General features: G+C 38.5%; 1 protein-coding gene and 1 long non-coding RNA gene across 2 annotated transcripts in view; both read left to right on the top strand.

The window, feature by feature from the left end:
* The window catches only part of csmd2 (CUB and Sushi multiple domains 2), a 662,931-nt gene extending 651,097 nt beyond the window's left edge, over positions 1-11,834 (top strand). Inside the window, exons 70-72 of the mRNA XM_034160153.1 lie at positions 5,361-5,493; positions 7,692-7,869; positions 11,586-11,834. Of these exons, the coding sequence (XP_034016044.1) occupies positions 5,361-5,493; positions 7,692-7,851 (293 nt within the window). The 3' untranslated portion in view covers positions 7,852-7,869; positions 11,586-11,834. The remainder of the gene's footprint in view (positions 1-5,360; positions 5,494-7,691; positions 7,870-11,585) is intronic.
* A 406-nt stretch (positions 11,835-12,240) lies between these two features.
* On the top strand, positions 12,241-20,700 carry LOC117501307. The gene is made up of 2 exons (XR_004558005.1): positions 12,241-12,469; positions 20,003-20,700. It is a non-coding gene; the product is annotated as an uncharacterized LOC117501307 (long non-coding RNA).
* The last annotated feature ends 3,011 nt before the right edge of the window (positions 20,701-23,711 follow it).

Here is a 23,711-nt window from a genome sequence, read left to right as displayed (position 1 = left end):
CAAGTCCTTACAGTTGTGGTGCTTAGGTGTGAAACTTGGACGCTAACAGTTCACCAAAGGTGATGACTAGATGTGTTAATAGATATTATCGAGTTTCTTGACAAAGAGGTACAGAGAATGATTTTCTGACAAACAAGGTGAAATTTCAGTTATGTTTTGCCAGAAGGGACATAGAAGACTTGAGCCTATACTTGATCTGTTTATTTGTTTGAAAATCCTTCGCTGGGTCTTTCTGTCAAAAAGCTGTGACTGATGGTGCAACAAGCAAAACTTGAATGATGCATAGTTTCTCCAGTCACAGCCGTATACATCTTGAAATGCCTTCAGTGTTTGAGAACTGTAGACTCCAGTTACCAATAAATGAATGGCTAGATGCAATGCAGATCATGCAAGAGTGGAGCTGAACACTGGTGCAGTATGAATGGAATTAAGACACTGTGTCCAAAGAAGCAGAACGTTGTTCAACAGAGATGACTGTCATTGAATTGGAAACTTTGCAAGAGATCTCGATCTCAATGGGACTAACCTGGTTAAATAAAGGCAAAATTAAAATTCTGTAATTAGTAAATGTTTTTGACTGTTTTGAATCCAAAAGAAGGCAAACAGGTGTGTCTCCATCCTGCATTTTTCTAATCAGTTTCAATAAATTTTTATGTGACATAAGTGGTGCACAAAGCACATAGTATTTCAGTGTAGATATCATTTTAAATTTGCCAAATATTTATATACATTCTGCTGCAAATTACATATGCAGCGGATCAAAACAAAATGTTGAAGTAGAAAAGAGGAGGGAATGGGGGTCCAACTAGTGCAGCAGATAAGTGAAACAATCATGCAAATGGTGATAAAAGCAGCAAATTCAGCTGAAATACTCCTAAGACACTCCTCTTTTGACAAAAACGATTGGCCACTTGACTTTTCAATCGGTGGTCAGGTAGGGGTCAATTAAAGAATTACACAGAGGTCAAAATTAAAAGATACTCTAATCATATTGAAAAATATTCCACATTATATGCCTGATCATAAGGATTCCAAAAAGGTATAGTTTGGACTATCTGTGACTGAATTCTATGGAGTTACGGGATAAAAACAGCAAGAATAGTGACGAAGGTCAGTGTCATTTTGTACAGGGGTCAAAAGTTAAAGTTGCTCCAATTTGGCTAAAAAGTTATGCAAATTATTGGTTGAGCTAATAGGATTAATAAATGGAAGAGTGTTGACGGTGTTGAATGCTTGGTCTCCAAAGTAAAGGTCAAACAAGGTCTACGTCTATTGGATTCTTTGACAGGTGACATATGTTACCCTGTAACGTGATAAGTAAGGATGATACATGGTCCAAACTATTCCTTTTTAAAACCGTGTTAACTCAACTAGTAATTCGCTTCACTTTTTACCAAAATTGGAGCAACTTTAAGTTCTGACCCCTGTACAAAATGAAACTGACCTTTGTCACCATTCTTGCTGTTTTTATCCCATAACTCCATAGAATTCAGTCACAGATAGTCCAAACTATACCTTTTTGGAATCTTTATGATCAGGCAAATAATGTGGGATATTTTTCAATATGATTGGAGCATCTTTTAATTTTGACCCTTGTGTAATTCTTCAGTTGACCCCTACCTGACCACCGATTGAAAATTCAAGTGGCCAATCATTTTATTCAAAAAAGGATTGTCTGAGGAGTATTTCTGCCGAATTTGATGCTTTATCACCGTTTGCATGATTCCCCTCAAAATATTCTCTTATCCGCTGCACTAAAATATATATATATATATATATATATATATATATATATATATATATATATATATATATATATATATATACGAGGTCTATTAGACAATAAACCGACCCTTTTATTTTATTTTTTTAACTATATGGATTTGAATGACGTGCAATTCCACCAGTCATGCTTGAACCCTCGTGCGCACGCGTGAGTTTTTTCACGCGTCGGTGACGTAATTTCCCTGTGGGCAGGCCTTGAGTGAGATGTGGTCCCGCCCTCTCGGCTGAATTCCTTTGTTTCACACGCTGCTCCAGATGGCGCGCGTTGCTTTATCAATATTTTTCCTGGACCTGTGAGGAATATCTGAGTGGATACTATTCGAGAAATTAAGCTGGTTTTCTGTGAAAAGTTTAACGGCTGATGAGAGATTATGGGGTGTTTCTGTCGGTGTAAGGACTTCCCACAGAGCGGGACGTCCTGTAGCGCTTCCAGGAGCCGTCGTCGGCCTGTTTCGACATGAAAACATCCTAATTTAAGGCTTAATTCACCCAGGACGTCGTGAGAGAACAGAGAAGATTCAGAAGAGGCCGGCATGAGGACTTTATGCGGACATTCCACTGTTTAAGGACATTTTGTAATGAAAGACGTGCGCGCAAATTCGCCAAGTCGTTTCCGTGATGACTCAGCGAATCTGTGTGCGCCGCGACAGGAAAAACACCTCCGTGTTGAAAACCATTTGTAAAATTCAGGCGGCTTTTGATGGCTTTCAACAAGTGAGTAACTGAGAAATTGTTTAACAGCTTGGGCATGTTCCAACTTGCCCGTTAAGGTTTCCAACGGAGGTGTTTTTCCTGTCGCGACCCCCCACGGTCGGGTCCGGCCCGACATGCGACTCTGCCCGCACATTCTTTCATTACAAAATGTCCGTTATAAATGGAATGTCCGAATAAACTCCTCATGCCGACTTCTTATGAAAGTTCTCTGTTCTCTGACGACTTACTGGATCAACCGAGCCTAAAATGTGGAAGTTTTCAACTTGAAACGGCGAGACGCTGCCGCCTCGAAGCGGAGATCGCCGTCAGGCGCCGTGGGCCGTCCTTAAAGCGACACTACCAGACCAAAATCTCTCATCAGCCGTTAAAATTTTTACCGAAAACCAGCTGAATTTATCGAATGGTGTCCACTCAGTTGTGCCTTACGGCTTTGAAAAAAAAATTATCAAACAAAGCAGCAGTCTCTGAGCCATTCCTAAACAATGAAAAAATCGACAAGAGGGTGGGCGACTCCTCACTCAAAGACTGCCCACAGGCGAATGACGTAACCAACAGGCGTGAAAAAAAAACTCGCATGCCCACGAGGGTTCAAGCATGTCTGATGTAATCACACGTGATTCAAACCCATATGGTTTTTGAAAAAAATAATAAGGTCGGATACTTTTCTAATAGACCTCGTATATATATACGAGGGCTGTCAATAAAGTAAGGGTCCTTTTTATTTTTTTCAAAAACTATATGGATTTCATTCATATGTTTTTACGTCAGACATGCTTGAACCCTCGTGCGCATGCGTGAGTTTTTCCACGCCTGTCGGTGACGTCATTCGCCTGTGAGCACTCCTTGTGGGAGGAGTCGTCCAGCCCCTCGTCGGAATTCCTTTGTCTGAGAAGTTGCTGAGAGACTGGCGCGTTGTTTTTCTAAACCTGTGAGACACATCGAAGTGGACACGGTTCGAAAAAAATTAAGCTGGTTTTCAGTGAAAATTTTAACAGCTGATGAGAGATTTTGAGGTGATTCTGTCGCTTTAAGGACTTCCCACGGTGCGAGACATCGCTCAGCGCTCTCAGCCGCCGTCGTCAGCCTGTTCAAGCTGAAAACCTCCACATTTCAGGCTCTATTGATCCAGGACATCGTGAGAGAACAGAGAAGTTTCAGAAGAAGTCGGTTTCAGCATTTTATCCGGATATTCCACTGTTAAAGGAGATTTTTTTAATGAAAGACGTGCGGCGGCACAGGAAAAACACCTCCGTGTTGATAACCATTTGTAAAATCCAGGCGGCTTTTGATGGCTTTCAGTGGAGTGAGTATATGAGAAATTGTTTAACAGGCAGGACATGTTCCAACTTGTCCTTAAGGCTTTCAACAGAGGTGTTTTTCCTGCGGCGGAGCGTCGCGGCGGCTGCGTCCCGACGCGCGGACCCGTCCGCACGTCTTTCATTAAAAAAAATCTCCTTTAACAGTGGAATATCCGGATAAAATGCTGAAACCGACTTCTTCTGAAACTTCTCTGTTCTCTCACGACGTCCTGGATCAATAGAACCTGAAATGTGGAGGTTTTCAGCTTGAACAGGCTGACGACGGCGCCTGGGAGTGCTGAGCGACGTCTCGCACTGTGGGAAGTCCTTAAAGCGACAGAATCATCTCAAAATCTCTCATCAGCCGTTAACATTTTCACTGAAAACCAGCTTAATTTTTCGAACCGTGTCCACTTTGATGTGTCTCACAGGTTTAGAAAAAATTTTGATCAAACAACGCGCCAGTCTCTCAGCAACTTCTCAGACAAAGGAATTCCGACGAGGGGCTGGACGACTCCTCCCACAAGGAGTGCTCACAGGCGAATGACGTCACCGACAGGCGTGGAAAAACTCACGCATGCGCACGAGGGTTCAAGCATGTCTGACGTAAAAACATATGAATGAAATCCATATAGTTTTTGAAAAAATAAAAAGGACCCTTACTTTATTGACAGCCCTCGTATATATATATATATATATATATATATATATATATATATATATATATATATATAATTTTTTTCCAGCTTTATATATAAAGACAGTAAATGTGGAGCTAACTCAGAAAATACTAAAACATGGTGAAAAGGTGAAAGCAGGGAAAGCATAGCCAGAGTAAATTTACATGAAAGTCATCTGTAAAGCGAAAAGGTGCTCAAACAACAGGCAGTAAGCTGCAACACCATTGAGGTGCAACACTCAGTGGAAACACAGCTCTTTATTTATTTATGCAAACCACTTCAGTCAAACATCTTGTAAGGAATCCTTTCCAATTTGTAGGAATTTTCCTGTTTGTGTCTGATTGGCAAACACCACACAGCTTAATAAATGAATCCCTTCTTTTTGTCACTGGTTTTACAATGGAGATTATTTTTTGAGGGGGAGTTGTGGATTGGAGTTTGTGGCAAACAGGTGGGCTGTCACTCCTCCTCTGCTGTTGCAGATACACACGCCCATTAATTAGAGAATGAATCTGAAATGGCTTTGATGGTCTTTGATGTCAGTAATTAAAGCATTGTTAGGATAATAGGATTCGGCATTTCCAAGAGGGAAATGAAAATACCCCAGAGAAATAAACTTAAATAAGTCAGTTGTCTTGCTCAGTGTCTAAAAGGAGCTTATAGTCCCGTCAGCTGTCTTTAACTGTGGCATTGGTTTTGTTTCCATTTGTTTTTCTTTTATTTGCCTCCGACTTGTGTTTCCCAATCTTGGCAGATTGAGGCTGATTGTTGCTGTCTCGATTTTCTTTCAGTTTTTGATTTGCACTCATGTCAATGGCTTGTAATGTCTGCTGGAGAAGTGCTATTAACATGTTGAGTGAAGTTTGACGTGTTTTTATTGCAGACGGACTGGATCCGAGCAGAGACATCCCAGGATACAACTTTTCCCCCAATAGCAGTTCAGTGGCAGCAGCCATCCTAGTGCCTTTTATAGCTATGATCATTGCAGGCTTTGCTCTGTACCTCTACAAACACCGGTAAACCTTGCACTGCTCATACATTTCATATTTAATACAATATTTTGTCTGTCACTGGTACAGTCTAGTTTTACTATTTTGAAATACAGTAACTTCACTTTGAAGAACAGTTTAAGTCATATTGAAAAATTCTTAATCAAGCCCCTTAATGCTCTAATTACTGTTACACATTTGACTCATATAAAACAATTAATTTGAAAATATAATAGTAGCAGTAATAATAATAAGCTGAAAAGAAATATATTGAGGTCAATGGAGCACCAACAGTACAGCTCTCATACACAGTGACTATATATATATATATATATATATATATATATATATATATATATATATATATATATATATATATATATATATATATATATATATATATATATATATACTCAACAAAAATATAAATGCAACACTTTTGGTTTTGCTCCCATTTTGTATGAGATGAACTCAAAGATCTAAAACTTTTTCCACATACACAATATCACCATTTCCCTCAAATATTGTTCACAAACCAGTCTAAATCTGTGATAGTGAGCACTTCTCCTTTGCTGAGATAATCCATCCCACCTCACAGGTGTGCCATATCAAGATGCTGATTAGACACCATGATTAGTGCACAGGTGTGCCTTAGACTGCCCACAATAAAAGGCCACTCTGAAAGGTGCAGTTTTATCACACAGCACAATGCCACAGATGTCGCAAGATTTGAGGGAGTGTGCAATTGGCATGCTGACAGCAGGAATGTCAACCAGAGCTGTTGCTCGTGTATTGAATGTTCATTTCTCTACCATAAGCCGTCTCCAAAGGTGTTTCAGAGAATTTGGTAGTACATCCAACCAGCCTCGCAACCGCAGACCACGTGTAACCACACCAGCCCAGGACCTCCACATCCAGCATGTTCACCTTTAAGATCGTCTGAGACCAGCCACTCGGACAGCTGCTGAAACAATCGGTTTGCATAACCAAAGAATTTCTGCACAAACTGTCAGAAACCATCTCAGGGAAGCTCATTTGCATGCTCGTCGTCCTCATCGGGGTCTCGACCTGACTCCAGTTTGTCGTCGTAACCGACTTGAGTGGGCAAATGCTCACATTCGCTGGCGTTTGGCACGTTGGAGAGGTGTTCTCTTCACGGATGAATCCCGGTTCACACTGTCCAGGGCAGATGGCAGACAGCGTGTGTGGCGTCGTGTGGGTGAGCGGTTTTCTGATGTCAATGTTGTGGATCGAGTGGCCCATGGTGGTGGTGGGGTTATGGTATGGGCAGGCGTCTGTTATGGACGAAGAACACAGGTGCATTTTATTGATGGCATTTTGAATGCACAGAGATACCGTGACGAGGTCCTGAGGCCCATTGTTGTGCCAACATCCAAGAACATCACCTCATGTTGCACCAGGATAATGCACGGCCCCATGTTGCAAGGATCTGTACACAATTCTTGGAAGCTGAAAATGTCCCAGTTCTTGCATGGCCGGCATACTCACCAGACATTTTCACCCATTGAGCATGTTTGGGATGCTCTGGACCGGCGTATACGACAGCGTGTACCAGTTCCTGCCAATATCCAGCAACTTCGCACAGCCATTGAAAAGGAGTGGACCAACATTCCACAGGCCACCATTGACAACCTGATCAACTCTATGCGAAGGACATGTGTTGGACAGTCTAAGGCACACCTGTGCACTAATCATGGTGTCTAATCAGCATCTTGCTATGGCACACCTGTGAGGTGGGATGGATTATCTCAGCAAAGGAGAAGTGCTCACTATCACAGATTTAGACTGGTTTGTGAACAATATTTGAGGGAAATGGTGATATTGTGTATGTGGAAAAAGTTTTAGATCTTTGAGTTCATCTCATACAAAATGGGAGAAAAACCAAAAGTGTTGCATTTATATTTTTGTTGAGTGTATATATATATGCAAGGTTGGGTAGGATTACTTTGAAATGTAATCAAAAAGTAATCAGATTACAAGTAATCCAAATGTATGTACATACATATATGTAATCCACATGTATTCTTTCAAAGTAATCCTACCCTGTTTTTATATGATGAGAGTCATCCTTTAAGTCAAAGGTTTAAATACATTCTGTACTTATTGGAAATATACATCCAAAGCTAAATACAACTATAGATATGCATAGTGCACTCATGCATACTGCTGTGCTAATGTTATTTTAAACTTTTACGTAATTTCAGGAGAAGACCCAAAGTCCCCTTCAATGGTTATGTGGGTCATGAGAACACCAATGGCAGAGCGACATTTGAAAATCCGATGTACGACCGAAACATTCAGCCCACTGACATCATGGCCAACGAAACAGAGTTCACAGTCAGTACAGTGTGCACAGCTGTATAGCAACTGTTTACTCCAGAGGTAAGAATCAAACACCACCATGTGGAGTATTATAGTTTAATACACTTCTGAAGATGCTTAGGTTATCTCTTTGTGTTTGGACTGAACTATATGCAGCTGTTAGAAAAAGAAAGAGATTCTCAAATGCCACAATGAAACTTAAAATTTACTATGTTCCTCTTGAACCTGTGTTGGACAGAAAAGTTATTTATAATTGATCTTGCTTCTTTTGATGTCTGGTTGTGTAGCCCAGCCTTGTTTCCAAGGTGTTAATGCTTTGAAAGAGGTGTTTGGCACAGAGGTGAAAGAGAAAGAGTGGAAAGGTGAAAGAAAGTTCCTTAACTTCCTACAAGCCATGAAATGTATCAAGGTTTTCTCCCAACTCACTGCAGTCAACCTGATTTGGGAGTTGCAGGGTAAAGGTCTGGGTAACAAGACATATCTCATTTCTAGTTTACCAATCCAGTAGTATATATATATATATATATATATATATATATATATATATATATATATATATATATATATATGTGTGTGTCACTTGGGTAGAAGCCATACATTTTTTTTTTCCTGTATTTTCATCTCTTTAACATGGGATTTTTGTCCATTGTTGTTGTATGCTTTTAGTTATTGGTGTGTATTCTTTTATTATTCAAATTTATTTTGTTTAATGCTTTAATTATTGGAAATCCCTATATAAATTGTTATTACAATTATCATTAGTAATGAATCCATGATTTCTTGGAATTTAATATGAACCAGAGTACAAATCGCAGGACAACCCAAACTAGTTAAAAAAGTGTTATAGTCCACAATAATATAGTGTTCAAAACTTCCACTGTAATAGTAAAAATAGGTCAATACCAATATATGATCATGTTTGATAGCTCTTCATTCTACAAATTCAAGTTCTTCTACTTTGTGCAAATAACCTACTCCTTTTGATAGATTTTGCAGTGTTTAAAGTTTACTGCCCTGTAAATCTAACATGTTTGCTTGATAAAAGCTGTGAAATTGCTTCGTCTGGGGGTTGATTAGGTTAGACCTCACTTGTGTGAAGCACATTGAGACAACTTTGTTGTGATTTGGTGCTATATAAATGAAAACAAGTTAAGTTAAAGGGATACCCAAGTTAAAGGACAAATTTATACATTGCTCATTTTTAACAATGGAGCCTCTGAGTGCCCAACTCACCTTTTGAAAATGATGTTGTGTAAGACAAATCCTTCTTCCACAAATGGCAGAAAAGCAAACACATGAGTATAGTGTATTTATCAATCTGTTCCTGCATGTTTTAATTTCTTTCAACTTGTATTGCTGGAGATACTATAATTCTAAAAGGAGTACTGACCCAGCGGTGATACTTGTATTATCATCATCTTTTGAAGATTCAATGTCCAATTTTTGGTGTTTAAAATTCCTCAGGTCAGCTTTCCAGAAAGACTCACAACATATTGGTTAAGCAGTCAGTGCACTTGCTTCCAAAACAGAAGGTTTCCTTTTCAAGATCACCCATGTCCATTCTTTGTCATGTGGTGTTGCATCGTAAATGGCATCTGATGTTAAAGTTGTACCAGATAAACATGCAGATTCATATCAGATTGGTCGTGGCAATCCAAAGTGTAAAACGTGAGAAATTAAGTAACTTTTATAGTATTTATATTGCTTGATTTTGGTATGTTTCTATAGTTTCCCATATTACATGTGCAATATTTTATTAATAAAGGGGAGGGGGTGGAGGAGGAATGCAACACATGATACATTCATGGCATGAGTGGTAAAGTAATTGAGTGGATCAAATTTGTAAGGCTTATTGAAGACTGATATGCTCTGATCAGCCATAAAATTGTGATCACTGACACGTGATAGGGAAACACTGATTATCGCTTGACAATATCGCCTGCCACTGTGTGGGATATATTAGGCAGAACGTCAGCACTTTGGCTGAGAATTTGATGTGTTGGAATTAAGAAAAATGTGGACATATAAAGATGTGAGTCACTTTGACAAGGGCCAAATTGTGATTGTTGGACAACTGAGCCACATCATTTTCAAAACTGCAGGTCTTGTGGGATTTTACAAGTCTGATGTTGTCAGTACTTACCACAGGTGGTCCGAGGAAGGAAAACTGGTGAACTAGCACCAGGATCCATGGTGGCCCCACTTTGCAAGTCTAATGATTTAAAAGATATGTTACAATCCTCTTACTGCCAGATACCACAGTACAAAAGATGGCAACAGGGGGACCTAGGCAATATTAGGCAGGTGGTCACAATGTTATAGCTGATCAGTAGAACTTGCATATTTGGAAAGCCAATCTGATATTGCTTCGATGTTATGGTACCACTAATGCACTAACAGGTGTAATTCTGACTTGCAAGATTGTTGCTATTTTGAGAGAACTGTGTTTTATGACAGCTGCCATATTCATTCTGTAGCAGTCTTTTTTTTTTTTTTTTTTTTTTTTTTTAAGAATTTCTCAGTAACAAACAATTACCAAGGTCGGTAGCATTCAGAGGCTTGATTGCTAAAAATAAATGTGACTGGGCTTGTAAAGAAGTGATGTTACCTTTTAATTCAACAAGTATGAATTCACTTAATTTGAATTTACCTTCTAGGTTTATTTGGGGAATGTGAAGAATTTTCATCACTTTCCACCAGGATGATGTAAATTATAGCAATGATGTGGTTCCATCCAAATGAAAATAAAAGCACAGTTGGTTTCCCCTAGGTACTGTAAAATGTCATAGCACCATGTTGCCTGTCTATTGCCTGACCATGTGCCTCTACACAAGAACCTTCAGGTTTTAACCTTGCCAAAGTGTATCGCTGTCATTTTCTACTCTAAATTAAAAAAAAAAAAAATCTCAAAGGTACTAATGCATGTTTTTCCACCTAAAAAACAAAAACAAAAAAACAAAATCAGCCTGTCAGACCCACTGTATTGGTCTTGCTTTTTCGTAGACTTCTTATTTTAGCATAACACAATTAAATTGGTGTTCTTTACAATGGGTTTTCTTTATTTAAGTCCCTGGATGATACATAAACATTTCCAAGTGAATATCCTTCATCAGTCATTCAGAAATACAAATGATGTGTACTGTGTGAAAAATTTGTCTGGAGTAGAGAGTTTTCAAAAACTGAGTGATATTATGAGAAGGAGACTAGTGAGGGAAGACATTAAGACACCTATGATAAATCTGAAGGAGTTAGAGGCTTGAAGAAACTGTACATAGTGCAATTTTTGCCTGTCACAGTGGTCTAGAGAAGAACTCTCATTCAACAGAACAAACTTTAGACTTGACTCCCATGTGCATTCTGGGAAACTTCAACTGAAATTTCACTTGTTGTTTATTATGAGGAAAATCCTTTTGTGTGGACAAAATTTGCACCAAAAGAGTTTGAAGGACATGATTTCAGAAATTTTAAAAGAAACACCACTGCTTTTATTGTGAAGGTTTGAGGTGGCAAAAACGTAATCACTGAATTATATTTCTTGACTTCTGTTGGAAATGGTGCATTGATGCTTAAATGTTTTCTTTCTTTGTTTTTTCTCTCTCTCTCTCTCTTTTTTTACATTCTCCTTTCCTGTCAATGCTTTCTCTTTTGTATTTCTGTTTATCCACTTTTCTTTTTCATTTTCATTCAATTTCCATTGTCCTGCTTTCCTCACTTTTTTCTCCATTTCTGCCACATATCCGCCAATCTTCACATCCACGCCTTCATCTTTGATTTAGTTAGGGGAGGAGACGTGCACCACATCTTTGTCCGCCTGCCAGCAGAGGACTTCCATAGCTCCTTGAGCAGAAGGACAGACAAAGACTATTTTATTTGCCGAAACGTCTCCAAGCAATGGTTCCTATCTGCAGGAAAGAAGACAGTATCAACAACAACAACACAAAAACAAACACAGAAACAAAAAGAAAGAAGCAGAAGAAACCATGTGGAGACAACGTGACTGTAACAAATGCCAAAAAAGAGAGAAAAAATAAGTGTTTTGTAACTTTACATGGTTTCTTTGTCATTTCCCACAAAATGAGAAATAGCTTCCACCTAAAACTGCGGAGGACGGGAGCATCGCTGGAAGCGAAGCTGTGATGATTTTTCGCCTACACCCAAAGGGAATTTTATGGTCAACTTCAAGTCAAGAAATTGACCTGTAGCTAACAGAGATGTCTGTGCACGTGGACTGTACGGCAAACAGCTGCACGAGTCAGAGCCAGAGACAGTCCGGACTGGTTCGATTCATTCCTCTCTGCATTCTCCATTTACAGGATTTTTTTTGTTGTTGTTGTTGTTTTTTTGTTGCTTTTGTATGCACCGCTTACATTCTGTGGTGAGTAACTGCAGAGGTCCCTCTCTCCACCAACTGTCTACGACCGAGGCTTTTGAAAGGAATCACTGGAGGTCGTCAGTGTAGAATTAAAGATTCACTGTCATAAGTGTCACTCTGGAGACTTTTTTTTTGTTGTTAAAAGGTCTGACTCCATTTCTATTTGAAGTGGGGATGGATTTCCTGTATTCAGATCAGAGGGTAAAGGTAACTGGAACTTCTACAAAAAGCACTTAGTGAGGATGTGCAGAGAGTTGATGTGTGCTTTATGTGTGGATATGTGTGTGTGTGCATCAACAAGCATGTGTGATTGTGTGCAGACTTGTAGTGAGTCCCTGTATGTGCAGTCAATGAGCCTCAAAACTTCAAACAAAACCACGTTCGTAATATGCTGAGGCTGTCTATGACTAACCATCCATTCAGAACAAATCCTGATATTGTATTGATTTGTTGAAAAAAAAAAATATATATATATATATCTGATTGTAATGAAAATCTCTGGTTTGAAGTTTTAATGATATTTTTTGAGGTAGGGACAACTGAAGGCACCTTGACACTTGCACACATTTAACCCCGACAATTCCACGCAATTCGTCATGCCATTGTTACCCACTGTGTTCCGCTGTATGCTGCGCTTTGTGCCACTGGATGCCACATTATAATAAATTATTATTTCATAGTGGATTAATCATTTGCTCTCAGAATTTGGCTGATGAAACCACCTCTAATTGCTCTGGAATCACAGGATTTTTCTACAGCTGCAGCTGTTCTTGTGCACTTCATGACATGGAGAACGCATTTGGAATCCTCTCAAAGGTAATTATATCTAATATCTCTATTGTAATTGCTCGGTAATTCCTCCTTATGAGTATCTGTAAAACTGTTTATTATAGATTTGACATCTCATCATAATCATTCAGATGAGCTGCACTGTGATGTGCTACACTGATGCACTGACCTGCAGTGGCACACACTGCTGTGTGCTGTTTACACAATGTTCACATGTAGTTCACAAAATTAATGCATGCCAGAGATTTTGAACATTTTTGCAGTCAACCTGCGCACTTGCACACAGCTGCACATAGTTTGCAATGGATTACAATGAGTTTACGAGTTTACTGTTTGACATGGCAGATGGAATGCCAGTGCACGGATCAGATTTATGCAAGTGTCAAGTTACCTTGAGTTACATCAAAGTCACACTGTAAATGTGCATATCTTCACATTCAAGTCATCTATTGAACTAAATTAAACTTAACAATGACAGATTACAACCAGGCAAACCTTTCCTCCATACATGACCCACTGTGCCCTAATCTACCACCCAAGCAGATGATTAGACTTTTTATATAGTCTTGATTGTGATGGCATTTTTTTTTCCAAAAATATAAAACTACTATCCCTTCTACATAACATTACTATAACTTTAAAGATAGTAGGTAATACACTGTGATTCTGTTAAACGTATCTTGTTACACACACATACAGTCTAGTATGTTCAGATGTTGACTTTTCACTTAGCAGCGCAGGTGGCTATGAGTTGAAAAGGTATGTCTGATATAGGTGCTGAGGTCCACTGGTACTGGTGGTTATCCTCATATCCTGTAGAGGAAATGTATTTTCCAAAGACATATACAGGTACCATCCCCACAATTGAACCCAGGTCTACATATTAGTTGTTCATCTCCTTATCCCACTGAGCTCCCTGCTCTACAATATTGCTATTGATTTGGGTCTATAATATGAGCTGGACTGCGCTTTGCGCTTTGCACCTTGGACAGTGCATTAATTCGCATTGTTCCAGTTCACCCAACATTCACTGGAGAAGTAACCTGCAATGGATTGGTGCCCCTTCCAGGGGGAGTTGTAGACCTTCATACTACCATATCCAGCAAAGCACACTGGTTAAATGGGCCTCCATATTATTTGTTGCACAGCTCCATTTACTGCTCATTTCATTTGTGACAAAGGCCAAAACAGCTGGTTCTGCTCCATTTCATGAAAAAAGGTGAGCTGATTCAAATAGAAACTTGTGGTCATTGAATAACTGAGACCAAAAAAATAACTGTTAAGCCTCTGTGGTTACTGAGATGCAAAGTCAATTGTCATGAGTCATAGGTCAAAACCTGTGTTTGTAGACATCATCAGTAAAAATATTTAACTGGAATAGTTAAAAAAAAAAAAACTTGCGGCCAGGCAGTAATTTAAGACTTATTTTATTATTATTACTATTATTTTTTTTATTTATTTTTTTTTTTGCCCCAGTGGTTGGGCATCTGAGTGTTTATTATTATTATTATTATTATTATTATTATTATTACAATGGTAACTACATTTTCTAACAGTGTTCCATTTGAATATATATCAATCAATATTTGGATCACCCCAACATTAACAGAAGGGATCAGTATACATAAAAAAAAAAAAAACAAGGCAGACAGTTACATCTTTCAAGCAATTTCACACCAAAATTAGGACTGTATGTACGGCCAGCACTTCAGGGGTGGAAGGACAAGCAATATATATGTTTATTGCATTTTTTTCCTCCCATCTGGCAGGTTGTGCAAGCATTGCCTCCTTCCTGCTGTGAAACACTAGAGGATGTTAGCTCGGTCATTGTATGGTTATCCTTCAAGCTGAATTTATGCTATTCCATATCCATAACTCCGTAGCCATGCAGAACCCTCTTCTGTCATTGGGAACTCCCTCTGAGGCCCTCTGTGTAGCCTGACATGCACCATCCTAAAGTTGTAACTACATGCTGAGATGACAGAGACTGCATGTGCTGTGGCTAGTCCGCTTACTCATTCATTTCCAGAATCTCACTTTTCTGGTTTCACAATCAACAATGTTCATGGGATAGTAAGCTTCTAGAAATTTGTCATACTCCCTACTGTTCTGGCAGTGAATTACATTGCTACACCCACCAACCCCAATGGAGAACTTTGAAAGGTTCATGACTGTGTCAAAGCAATTGCATGCCCACAAAGTTAGAGTAGTCACATAAAAAGGCCTTAAGTCAAAACAAAATCCCTATTTGCCCCTTTATTCAAGATTCGCTTAACTTTCAAAAGACAATGTTCCACTTGCTGCTGTGTAACCAAGGGGTGATGAGGTGCCAACTATGCTTGACAGCATTGCACACAATGCCATTAGAGCACCTTTTCTGGACTAGTTTTTTAATGATAGCATCTCCAACAGCTAAAATGTTGTTTTTTTTTTTTTTTTCTGCATTGTTTATTTGCTAAAATATGTTAATAATGGCAATACCAATATGCTGGTGAAATCAGCCACCTGATATATCTGTAAGGCTCAAAAAGCAAATATCGTCATGCAGTTCAGTTCAAAGTCCCCGTTCAACTGAAAGCTGTTGATTATGATGAAATGACACAGCTGAGTGAATGATTTGCTCCAATTAGATTACAATCAAATCTTTCCTCCAAGCCAACATTTGGCAGCAGTGTCTTTGAAATCAGCAAAGTTTTTGTTTTCTCACAGCAGCACACCAATCACTCACTACATGACAGACAGACAGACACACACACACACACACACACACACACACACACACACACACACACACACACACACACACACACACACACACACACACACACACACACACAAAGAAATAAATTCTGATATGTCATATGATAGGAAAGAGGTCTTTAAACTAATGTTCATGCAAATTGATGAGAACTGGGAAAACAGTTGTAGAATAGCAAAGCTTTGCCACTTCTAATTGAACTTTTATGTTTTATTACCTCTAAACTGGATGAGCCATTAAACACCACACCTGGCTATTTATCACTTACCTACCTGGGCACCATATCACTTCTCTACGACATAAATTGTGCTCCAGTTTTTCCAATCTAACCTGAGTCATTATGAGTAGGTTGCTTTACATCAGCCTTCCTTCATTCTGAAAACCATATAGACTTTAAGTTTATCTGGCGATTATCACAGAAAGGATAGATGCTGTCATACTGTAGTCCACAAACAGCAGTCTTATATTCATTTGATTTTCTATACTCTTTTTAGCATCTATCTTATTTTATTTGAGTAAAAACATTCCTTTAAATTACATGTGTAAGAATATGTTGTGGCATATTTGAGTTTATGACATATGTAGAAATGCACTTAACTTTTTTTTTCAATTATTAAGACTTTACAATCCCATACATCATATCATCTGACCGTTGGGGTTTTACATAATTATTGTATGGCCTTGCCTTACAATATAAAGCGCCTTGGGGCAACTGTTTGTTGTGATTTGGCGCTATATAAAAAAAATTGATTGATTGATTGATTGATCTACTTCAGAAAACAATTTTTTGATTGTTACTTCAGCTTTCCTGCGTGCTGTTAGTTAGTTTGGCAAATTTATCACTTTCAAAGCTCTGTCTTGTGTCTTCAGTACTAATAATACCCCCTGCCTGCTCTGGTTGAGTTACTGCTGAGATTTAATGGGAAAGGGGAGCAGTTACAGCTGCACTGTTTTTGAATAATTTATTTTCTTATTGTATTCTCTGACTTTCATTGTACGTTTTATCTGTTGTGCTCAAATTTAAATATTTTACTCTGGTGGACAGATTTATTTTTGATTTCACATCAGTTTCTCATAATGCCGCACAATTAGGTTTTATCAGTTTAAGACAAACAAATATCCCATCAACGATTTCAATAGGTTTGATGGATGATTCAACCCTCCAAAATGGAAATAATGTATTCAGCATAAAGCAACTGTTACACAATGTAGAGGTCAGCACTGATTTATTCCAAGCTTGTTTATATTTTGAGCAAGGTTGGCATGCTGCAAAGCATAGATTAAAATTCAGGAACCTAGTGAGGAACATGTTCAAAATTTGTTTTCAGAAATCACTTGGTGCAGACATGGCCCAAATCTGCCTCCAATTTTCATGCCAACCTTGGGAAAAGTTTCCCCAAGATATCAAGCATTTATAAGAAGGCATTTACATGAAAATTACCCAGAGTTATATAACTGCTCTGGGCCAAAATGGCACCCACCTCAGCCAGGAATAACAGCAACTTTAGGTCACATAATAATGATTGTTCTTTCTGCCAAGGGCTCAACATTTTTAGAAACTATTTCAAAGGGCCACATTCATTTCTTTTCCATGATTTTGCCTCCTGCATTCTCCAATAAGCACTTTAATTTCATCATAGTGCCTTGGTGCAAATCCATAACATCTGTGATGAAGCCACTCATCTCCATGTTTGTGTTTATGTTTTTGAAAACTCGGGCATCTGATATCTGCTTTTCCCACAGTGGGAAATTGGCTATTTCATTTGATCGTGATAAATTTGAAACTGGTTTTCCTAATCTCAAGTTCAGTCCTTTCTATCATGTCTGCATGCACAATCAGTACTGTGCAAACATTTGAAGCATGTTAAATGTGCCTACAAAATTTCAAAAGTATGAAAACATTCAATATTCATAAATATGTACAATGTTTGATGACTTTTGAAATATAAAAAAAATCTGTAATTTAATGTGAAAAACCGTGTATAATTGAAAATTGAGTTGTATTTCATCTATTATTTTATATTAATGTTGTTATTAAATAATGAAAAGCTACCAATTTACCACTATTTACACCAGGCAACATTACACCAAAGTGGCGCACATTATTTTTGATGTGCCCATTTATTAAAACTCCAAGTACTGTTGATGCAAACAGCATCACTTGTAGTTTACGTCAACTATATTAACATGGTAAGCTTCAGCCAGAAATATCATTAGACACAGCTACCATCAAACACAGTTATCATGTATGGCTTGAGTCGGCTATGGTTAGTATTTTCTTTATTATTGTCTATTAATCATTAAATGATCTTCAGTATGAATTTTAGACTATACAATTGGGTAATTTTCCAAAAAATGTTCACCTTTTGAAACTACATAAATTTCTAAAGACACTCACATATAAAAAGGGTGGAAAAAGGAGTGTAGGAATGTTCTGAAATCCAAATTATATTTTTTGTTGACATACAATGGACAAAAAAAGTATAACTTTTGTCGCAATTGTAGGATGTTTCAATTTTTTTCCACAGTACTGCCCTTGTAGAAGATATTGAAAGTTCTTCAAACTGTACTTCATTACAATCTTCTGTGACTAACCACCCATGTTTGGCTTATTATGGTTCTTATGTCAACTGTGTGCCATTGTTGTTGCATTTTAGCATGCACATTGTATACTGTTCTACAAGTATTGTATAGTATGTGTGTCTTTGAAACTTTGTAAAGCTATCTTTCCTTCAGAGACAAATTCAGCTTGTCCAAAATTGAATTTAAAAATAATTATATAAATAAGGTTAACTTCTCAATCAGTTCTAAATACTACTTGATGTACTTCCCATTTTTTTATATAAGCTTTCAGCTTTCAGGCTCCTCTCCTGTGGAACCAGCTCCCAATTCAGATCAGGGAGACAGACACCCTCTCTACTTTTAAGATTAGGCTTAAAACTTTCCTTTTTGCTAAGCTTATAGTTAGGGCTGGATCAGGTGACCCTGAACCATCCCTTAGTTATGCTGCTATAGACGTAGACTGCTGGGGGGTTCCCATGATGCACTGTTTCTTTCTCTTTTTGCTCTGTATGCATCACTCTGCATTTAATCTTTAGTGATCGATCTCTGCTCCCCTCCACAGCATGTCTTTTTCTTGGTTCTCTCCCTCAGCCCCAACCAGTCCCAGCAGAAGACTGCCCCTCCCTGAGCCTGGTTCTGCTGGAGGTTTCTTCCTGTTAAAAGGGAGTTTTTCCTTCCCACTGTAGCCAAGTGCTTGCTCACAGGGGGTCGTTTTGACCGTTGGGGTTTTACATAATTATTGTATGGCCTTGCCTTACAATATAAAGCGCCTTGGGGCAACTGTTTGTTGTGATTTGGTGCTATATAAAAAAATTTATTGATTGATTGATTGACAATTGGCACATTGGGATAAATTAATAGTAATTATGCAGAAATGGTCTTACACATAGCCATTTTTTTTTAACTCATCTGGGTTGAGTTCATGAAGTTCTCGAAGTGAAATGTACATTTCTGAAAAAGGAGATCAGTGAGTTGCAGATGGAACCTCATTTGGAGAGTTAGGAGGGAGTCTCTTTTTATAGCAGCCGGCTACTTCCTGCTTCTCTTTGCATATTTTTAAATAGAGAAACTGCTCATCCTGGCTTCATTTTCTTTATCTGCCTGCCACAGCTTGGAGTTCTCTCCTGTAATGAAACAGACCGTTCCTATGGCCTTTGAGTTCACCACTGAGTTCAGTATTTTCTGACAGTTGGGGAACAGACCGATCGCTTCCCATTTCCATTCTGCAGCTCTAGTGGAGCTGCACTTGTGCATCTGTCAGAAAACCATGCAATCCATCAGTCATGCTGTGTGACATTCTGCATCATCAACCATCTTCCTTTGTCACAGCTCATTGACGGCTACAGCAATGCTGCACTTACTGCTGTGTATTCCAGGCCGGTGTCATGCAGGTTGCCTTCACCACTCAACCCGTTACAGTGCATCTGCTGGAGACACGCATGATTTAGGAGGGATATCTTTTTGAGTAGCTTTTTATGCTATAAATAAATGACGACAGGAACGGTGCGGTAATTCCACGATTAAATCACATTCCCGCACTGTTCCTGCTGAAAAAGCTGCTGAATGTATTTCACTTCAGAGTGCATCAGAATCCGTGTGTTCAGTGTTTGTAATCCGCAGCGGGTCCTTTGTTTTGTGCAATAATAGAAAGGGGGAAAATGCTTTGACATTTTATCACAATTTAAAAAAAAAAAAAAAAAAATCATTGCAAGGTCTGTGTGTGTGTGTGTGTGTGCATGCGTGCACCTTATTAGATGCCAATCCAGTCCAGTAGATTCTATCAACTAGCCTCTAAACAGGAGACAAGAACTGATCTGTATCACCTAAGGAAGATCAACATGGCCTTGGAAAGCCTCAACAAAACAAATTTTCAGCAAAAGGCAAAGATTCCGTTACTGTCTTGCTGTACACCAAAAGGGTTCCCTGGAAAGCAGACAAACGTGAAAAGAACATGTGTCACTGCAGAGCATCAACTGGGAAAGTGTCTTGAAGAAAAGAGAATATGTTAGTGATTAAAAAAAATAAATAAATAAATACAACCTTTTTTGTACAGAGATATATTTTTATGGAATACATTTGTAATATAAGAATAATGGATTGGCATATGTAATTTTTTTTTTCTTTTCATCATTATAGTACAAATGCTAGTGGGGAGTATATGAAAAGTCTATATATATATATATATACACTAAGGAAAATAGAAACAGGCTTTTTTGTATGTGTATAAAATATTGTATATAAAAAAGTTTGCATACCTCCATACTGTACATATGTAAGACCCACCATGGCTTGTCTGCATTATATAAAGTGTATTTTATCCATCTGTATATGATGCTTTGCCTTGTGTCTGAGCTTACTTTCTTGAACTTGAAACTTATTTTGAAGCTTTTGGAATAAAATATAAAACCTATTTATGTAGTCATATGTGAGTGATGTAGGTGCATGCCTTTACTGTTCCAAGCTCACGGCCCAGTGGTGGCGCCTGGAAATTGTTGTTGGGGCGGGGCTGAGGCAAAAGTTGGAGGGTCTCCACAAAATGTCATTGAAATGAACAATATACAGTAGTGTTCAGAATAAGCGTAGTGCTATGTGACTAAAAAGATTAATCCAGGTTTTGAGTATATTTCTTATTGTTACACAGGCTTTTAAGGTGGCAGTATTTAAACCATTACTTAAAAAGCCATCACTTGACCCAGCTATCTTAGCTAATTATAGGCCAATCTCCAACCTTCCTTTTCTCTCAAAAATTCTTGAAAGGGTAGTTGTAAAACAGCTAACTGATCATCTGCAGAGGAATGGTCTATTTGAAGAGTTTCAGTCAGGTTTTAGAATTCATCATAGTACAGAAACAGCATTAGTGAAGGTTACAAATGATCTACTTATGGCCTCGGACAGTGGACTCATCTCTGTGCTTGTTCTGTTAGACCTCAGTGCTGCTTTTGATACTGTTGACCATAAAATTTTATTACAGAGATTAGAGCATGCCATAGGTATTAAAGGCACTGCGCTGCGGTGGTTTGAATCATATTTGTCTAATAGATTACAATTTGTTCATGTAAATGGGTAATCTTCTTCACAGACTAAAGTTAATTATGGAGTTCCACAAGGTTCTGTGCTAGGACCAATTTTATTCACTTTATACATGCTTCCCTTAGGCAGTATTATTAGACGGTATTGCTTAAATTTTCATTGTTACGCAGATGATACCCAGCTTTATCTATCCATGAAGCCAGAGGACACACACCAATTAGCTAAACTGCAGGATTGTCTTACAGACATAAAGACATGGATGACCTCTAATTTCCTGCTTTTAAACTCAGATAAAACTGAAGTTATTGTACTTGGCCCCACAAATCTTAGAAACATGGTGTCTAACCAGATCCTTACTCTGGATGGCATTACCCTGACCTCTAGTAATACTGTGAGAAATCTTGGAGTCATTTTTGATCAGGATATGTCATTCAAAGCGCATATTAAACAAATATGTAGGACTGCTTTTTTGCATTTACGCAATATCTCTAAAATCAGAAAGGTCTTGTCTCAGAGTGATGCTGAAAAACTAATTCATGCATTTATTTCCTCTAGGCTGGACTATTGTAATTCATTATTATCAGGTTGTCCTAAAAGTTCCCTAAAAAGCCTTCAGTTAATTCAAAATGCTGCAGCTAGAGTACTGACGGGGACTAGAAGGAGAGAGCATATCTCACCCATATTGGCCTCTCTTCATTGGCTTCCTGTTAATTCTAGAATAGAATTTAAAATTCTTCTTCTTACTTATAAGGTTTTGAATAATCAGGTCCCATCTTATCTTAGGGACCTCGTAGTACCATATCACCCCAATAGAGCGCTTCGCTCTCAGACTGCAGGCTTACTTGTAGTTCCTAGGGTTTGTAAGAGTAGAATGGGAGGCAGAGCCTTCAGCTTTCAGGCTCCTCTCCTGTGGAACCAGCTCCCAATTCAGATCAGGGAGACAGACACCCTCTCTACTTTTAAGATTAGGCTTAAAACTTTCCTTTGTGCTAAAGCTTATAGTTAGGGCTGGATCAGGTGACCCTGAACCATCCCTTAGTTATGCTGCTATAGACGTAGACTGCTGGGGGTTCCCATGATGCACTGTTTCTTTCTCTTTTTGCTCTGTATGCACCACTCTGCATTTAATCATTAGTGATTGATCTCTGCTCCCCTCCACAGCATGTCTTTTTCCTGGTTCTCTCCCTCAGCCCCAACCAGTCCCAGCAGAAGACTGCCCCTCCCTGAGCCTGGTTCTGCTGGAGGTTTCTTCCTGTTAAAAGGGAGTTTTCCTTCCCACTGTAGCCAAGTGCTTGCTCACAGGGGGTCGTTTTGACCGTTGGGGTTTTACATAATTATTGTATGGCCTTGCCTTACAATATAAAGCGCCTTGGGGCAACTGTTTGTTGTGATTTGGCGCTATATAAAAAAAATTGATTGATTGATTGATTGATTGAAACAAAGTACCAGTAGATTCAGTAGATTCTCACAAATCCAACAAGACCAGGCATTCATGATATGCACACTCTTAAGGCTATGAAATTGGGCTATTAGTAAAAAAAAAAGTAGAAAAGGGGGTGTTCACAATAATAGTAGCATCTGCTGTTGACGCTACAAACTCAAATCTATTATGTTCAAACTGCTTTTTTAGCAATCCTGTGAATCACTGAACTAGTATTTAGTTGTATAACTGTAGTTTTTCATGATTTCTTCACATCTGCGAGGCATTAATTTTGTTGGTTTCGAACCAAGATTTTTCCCATTTACTAGTGTGCTTGGGGTCATTATCTTGTTGAAACACCCATTTCAAGGGCATGTCCTCTTCAGCATAAGGCAACATGACCTCTTCAAGTATTTTGACATATCCAAATTGATCCATGATATCTGGTATGCGATATATATATATGCCCAACACCATAGTAGGAGAAACATGCCCATATCATGATGCTTGCCCCACCATGCTTCACTTCTTCACTGTGAACTGTGGCTTGAATTCAGAGTTTGGGGGCCATCTCACAAACTGTCTGAAGCCCTTGGACCAAAAAGAACAATTTTACTCTCATCAGTCCACAAAATATTCCTCCATTCTCTTTAGGCCAGTTGATGTGTTCTTTGGCAAATTATAACCTCTTCTGCACGTCTTTTATTTAACAGAGGGACTTTGTGGGGGATTCTTGCAAATAAATTAGCCTCACACAGGTGTCTTATAACTGTCACAGCACTTACAGGTAACTCCAGACTGTCTTTGATCATCCTGGAGCTGATCAATGGGTGAGCCTTTGCCATTCTGGTTATTCTTCTATCCATTTTGATGGTTGTTTTCCGTATTCTTCCACGCGTCTTTGTTTTTTGTTTTGTTTTTTTTTGGGTTTTTTTTAAGCATTGGAGATCATTGTAGATGAACAGCCTATA

The sequence above is a fragment of the Thalassophryne amazonica genome, chromosome 20 (genome assembly GCF_902500255.1).
Source record: "Thalassophryne amazonica chromosome 20, fThaAma1.1, whole genome shotgun sequence".
NCBI lineage: Eukaryota > Metazoa > Chordata > Actinopteri > Batrachoidiformes > Batrachoididae > Thalassophryne > Thalassophryne amazonica.
The sequence above is the reverse complement of the archived record's forward strand: the minus strand, read 5'-3'. Positions and strand labels throughout refer to the sequence as shown.